Source organism: Myotis brandtii, unplaced genomic scaffold (assembly GCF_000412655.1).
Source record: "Myotis brandtii unplaced genomic scaffold, ASM41265v1 scaffold384, whole genome shotgun sequence".
In the NCBI taxonomy this organism is placed as follows: Eukaryota; Metazoa; Chordata; class Mammalia; order Chiroptera; family Vespertilionidae; genus Myotis; species Myotis brandtii.
The window spans coordinates 3292735-3297928 of NW_005364745.1; the positions used below are offsets into that span (position 1 = coordinate 3292735).

The 5194-nt window shown below is 52.5% G+C and overlaps 1 protein-coding gene across 4 annotated transcripts in view; it reads left to right on the forward strand.

Annotated features, from left to right (window-relative positions):
• The window catches only part of AGXT2 (alanine--glyoxylate aminotransferase 2), a 29953-nt gene extending 25075 nt beyond the window's left edge, over positions 1-4878 (forward strand). For all 4 annotated transcript variants that reach the window (XM_014544887.1, XM_005872600.2, XM_005872601.2 and 1 more), the window contains 2 exons: positions 479-577; positions 4556-4878. In XM_014544887.1, coding sequence (XP_014400373.1) covers positions 479-577; positions 4556-4663 — 207 coding nt within the window. In that variant the 3' untranslated portion in view covers positions 4664-4878. The remainder of the gene's footprint in view (positions 1-478; positions 578-4555) is intronic.
• The last annotated feature ends 316 nt before the right edge of the window (positions 4879-5194 follow it).

Below are 5194 nucleotides of genomic sequence, written 5' to 3' on the forward strand. Positions count from 1 at the left end.
GAAAGAGCAGATTTCACTCACAGGGAAGAGGGGACGAGCGGGCCACCCCCGCTGCCCAGGCCGGGCTGTCCGTGTCCCCGTGCAGGTTCTGAGCCACTTCCCGGCCTGGGAATGAGCTCTCCACGTGGGCAAGATGGACAGAAGAGGCGCGGGAGCTCCCGCATCCAGAGCAGACTCCGCTCCAGCTGGGGAAGGAGCGTGGCAGCAGGCGCTAGAGCCCAGCTTCGGGCTTCTGCCTCCGGCTGCTGGTCTCTAGGAATTTGGAAATGAATCTGGATAAAAACAAACACCGAATAAAATTAATATCTAATAACACCCAAAAAGATCCAGTCTGGCCAGGAACAGCTTCATCCCACTGCAGGGGGAGAGAGGGACCAAGAGGGAGCGAAGAACACGGATTGCTTGAGTTGCTTCCCTTCCTCTTGGGAATAATGTCTAACCACGCCAACACCAAATGGAAAATATGTTTCATTGGCAGACGAGCCGCCAGCCCCTTCCCCGGGAGGAAGTGAGCCAGATCCACGAGGACTGCAGGCAGATGGGCCTGATCGTCGGCAGAGGCGGCCTCTTCTCCCAGGTGAGGGGAAGGCTGGCGGTCCCCGGCGCTGTAGGGGGGCCCCTCCCTGACGCCCCAGGCTGCTTGGTCACTTTTCCAAAGGCGTGTGCTGGGGGACCAGGCCCTCTCTCTAGGCATCAGGCTCAGATAGTTCCAAAATGAAGTGGCAGTGGCGCCTTAGGGCCACGAGGGGGCGCTGTGTCTGACGGTTTGGTTGTCCGCGTTCTATGAGGAATAGCTAGAGGCAGTCTAACAGGCATCAGCAACATGAAAGGGCAGACCAGAGGATTTACAGGTCAGAGTAACGTCCTAACCGTTGTGCAATAAACAGCGTGCCTCATGTGTGAGTTCCCTGCGACCTGTCAGAGCGAGCCTGGTTGTTCTTCACTGAGCCCTGGGCTCTGCCTTTGTAAACCCTAACCCTCCCAACACAGAGTGGCCGCTGGGGCCAGGAGCAACCTCAGAGCGCTGGCAGGCCAGGTCACCCCAGGAGAGATGGGGGACTACCCAGGCTGGTCCCTAAGGCAGGGCTCAAAGTCAGCCTCTCCCAGTGCCCTTCGCCCCCAGGCTGGGGGGTCAGACACCAAGCTCCCATGCTCCCTGGAAAAGCCGAGTGCAGCTCCCCCGGCAGGACTGGTGTGGCTGCTGCTGAGAGTACAGCAATCTGCCCCTTGTCCCCCACACAGCAGGACGCTCACAGGACTGGCTGGGGGCAGAGATCTAAGGTCTAGGACAGTGGTTGGCAAACTCATTAGTCAACAGAGCCAAATATCAACAGTACAACGATTGAAGTTTCTTTTGAGAGCCAAATTTTTTAAACTTAAACTATATAGGTAGGTACATTATTAACTTAATTAGGGTTCTCCTATGGCTTAGGAAGAGCCACATTCAAGGGACCAAAGAGCCGCATGTGGCTCGCAAGCCGCAGTTTGCCGACCACGGGTCTAGGACAACCTCTGCCCCTCCCCTATGTTGTGCTTGTCCTTTGCCATCTTTCTCATTTTAGACGTCAGTCATGCTTCCCAGCCTCCCTGCTCCATTCCTGCCTCTCACTCTGCTTCAGTGAACACTTGCCTGGTACTTGTCTGAGGAAATGGAGCTACGAGGCAAGATCCTATGTACACCCATCTGTCCCACAGCCGTTCCGTACCGCCTTTCCCAAAGGCCCGGATGGGAGGCGGCACTCCGGCTCAGACTCCCGTGCTCTCGTCCCTCCCCACCTGCACCTGCAGCTTTCCCTTCCCCTCAGCTTCTCAGCCTGCAAACCAACAGGCTTAGAGCTGTCCCCGCCCAAATCGGACCCCAGGGAGCCAGAGCGAGCACTTCTGCTAGGACATGCTCCGCGGGTTGTTCCTGATCCCGGTCACAAATATTTTTCTGCACAAATCAGACAGGGTAACGATTGAAAATCCTAAGATGGGGCATCAGGGAGATGCCCAACTTATGCAGACATAAACCAATTCGTGGCTTACTTGCTCAGTTATTCCTTAGTTACCTGGCAAACACGTGCAAAGCGGCCATCGCTGTGCCGCGTACTAACGCTGCGATGATAAATCAGATCTGGTCCCTCCCTTTATGGTGCTGGCAGGAGAGAAAGACATAGGAACAGAGAAGTACAACAGAATAGAAGCTCAGCAGCAGCTCTAAAAAGGAGAAAAGAGAAGGGACCCCCGAGGCCAGCCTTTCTGGCTATGTTGAGCCTTAAACGATGAGATAAACACTGGGAGCGTGGGTGGAACACGGCAGCGTGCACACAGTGTGGCAGCAGCCTAGGGCAGGAGGCAGTCACTGATAAGAAGAAGACGCTTATTTGTCAGGCTCGGTTCTAAACACGTCACACGACTCATTCAATGCTCTCAACAAGCCTATGAAATAAATACTATTATCACCCATGTTTTATAGATGAAGAAAAAGAGACACAGAGAAGTTAGTTAAACTGCCCGAGTCACACAGCTAGTCAGTGGCAGAACCAGGATCCAAACTCAGGCCGCCTGTTTTCTGGATCTGTGCTCGGAGGAGGGCGAAGCTGAGGGGACCAGACTGGAGGCAGGGAGTCCAGGTGGGGGTTGCCGATGCTGCTTGAGCTTGAGCAGTCGTGGCTGTGAGCGGGGAGGCCCCAGAGAACAGTTCTGGAAGCGACATGCCCAGCGCGGCATGTGGAGAAGGAGAGTCAAGGATGGAGCCCTCATGTCTAACTTGGTTCAGGATAAAGATGACTTGGGCTTTGACCATGCTCCATTCGAGGGGTTTATGGACATCCGGGCCTGTAATGAGTCTGTAGCTCAGAGGAAAGGAAGGTAAATATCACAGTTTGGGGCTCATCAGGGTGAGTGGTGAGCTGAGGGCATCTCCTGGGAAGTGTGTCTGCGTCAAAAATGCAGGGAGGCGAGGCTAGCAAGCTGTCCACCAACATGGAAAGGGCAGGTGGAGAAAGCGTGCCTGAGTGGAGACAAGACCAAGGGCGGAGAGGTGTGAGGAAAGCTAGAGGGTGTGGAGCAGCAAGAAAGTGGACAAGTTCAGAAGGAGGGACCCAAGTGCCAAGCGCAGCAGAGAAGGCCAGGAAGGCCAGGGCGGAAGCACGCCGTCGGGTACCGCACTCAGCAGGCCCTGGCAGCTCGAGCTAGGGTGCTGGTGGCAGGCTGACAGGGGCAGCCGCCACCTGGCAGTGGGTTGAGATGTGAACAGAGGGGAGAGGAAAATGATGGCCAACAAGCATCAACCTGTCTTTTTAGTGAATTTGCATAAAAGGAGAAAATAAGGTTTGTCTGACAGCTAGAGGGGCCAGGGGACCAACAGATTTTTACTCAGTGTGGTTTGGATGTGGGTTATGAGAGCCGTAAACCTGCTTGTTTGTGGCCTGGGAGAAAGTTGAAAAGAAGTTGAAGATGCAAGAGAACGCAGGATGTTTCCTGGGGTGACGGTGAAGGGAGTCCCCAGGGCCAACGGCACAGGTGGAAAATGTGGAGCTGAAGAGCAGAGACACCTCATTCTCTGAACATTCAGGTTGGGATGATGTTCAGGTTGGGATATAAGAACGGATGTGGGAGAAACCAACTCTATGGAAAGATCTTGCCTGACAGTTTCTGAGAAACATGAGGCAAGATCATCTATGAAATAGAGCCAGAGGCGTAGGATTTGAGCAAGGGAATTGAGAAGAATGAAAAAGGTATAGAATGAAAAGGGGAATCTGACAAAGAACAAGAAAAATTTAGGAGACCAGCAGAACTTGGAGGCCCTGCCTACTAGTGCTATCCGGCTGCCAAACAGCGTCATGTTCTTTAACACTTCTTGGCCACCTATGTTGGCGCAAAGCAGTTCCATTATAGCTTGGATCAGGGCTGGGACTTCGTGGGTGGGCGAGGGTGCCGCTGCAGAAGGTGGAAGGAAATGCAAGCGCAGTGAGGGGGCAGGTGAGAGAGTAGTTCACACGATCAACCACGTGCTCCAAGCTGGTTAGAAAAAAAGAGATCTGAGTGGGGCGATAGATCTGAAGATAAATGGAGGGATGAAGAGACAGAAGCTTTCATTTTAAGGACAGACATAATGGGAATCAGAAATTGAATGATTCCTAGTGAAGAGCGGGCTCATGGCACCGACTTGGGTGTGAATGGATGCGGAGAAGCAGAGATGAAGGTTCTGGGGGTCATGGTAATCAAGAAAGCAAGAAGCTAGTTTGTTGGCTTGTACACATATGGACATGAAGGTCGCCCTCAGTGATGGCAGAAATGGGGTGTAGATAGGAACCTAAGACCTCAGTGCAGGAGGTGGAAGGGCGAGGAGGTGAGCAGATGACTAAAAGGAAAGGGAGCACAGCCAGATGGTACCAGAGTTTTTACAAGACTGGAGGGTGAATGGCCTGGGTACCGCATTGGAAAGGAGACCAGCCCACCAAGGAGACGTAGGAAATGCCGTAACAGCAAAATCTTAGATTCTTAGTTTAGTGCAATCGCTCAGCTTCACGTTTGATTCTCTGACGACCCTATTTTCCTGTCTCCTCAGACGTTCCGCATCGCGCCCTCGCTGTGCATCACGAAGCCGGAAGCTGATTTTGCAGTGGACGTATTTCGCGCTGCGGTAACCCAACACATGGAAAGAAGAGCTAAATAAAATCTAAAATATAAAAACCCACAAGCCTCAAGAACTTCCCACTGATGTTCAAGAGCTAATTTGAGGGATTTCAGAAGCACCGGTATAAGTTGTAAAAGTTGACTGCCTACCAGCCAGATTTGTGAACAGAGCCCCTATTATGCTGGGAAATCCTTCAGCAAAGGATCTCTATCCCTCGCTCAGAGAATAAATCCTTCTTCACTAGGTTAGCTGTGCTCATTGGAGTCCCCTTTGCAATGATTGGTTGGTGCCTGATACGTGGCCTATTTGGGGACAATGAATCCTGAAAGGCGATGTTTGGTGCAGGTGCCTTCGGGGGAAGGTTTCTTCATCCTGCACTCTTCATCACTCTTCATCATTTATTGTGATGGGACTCCTCAAACCATGTCAGCCACTTTGGGGCCATGAGACCAAAACTTATGTGCTGAGGTTGGCAGGTGTTGGGAAGCTGAGTCCTTAGTGATGTCAGTGAGCCACTAACTTACCCAATCTGGACCAATCTTACCTTGAAGCTTCTTGTTATATGAGATG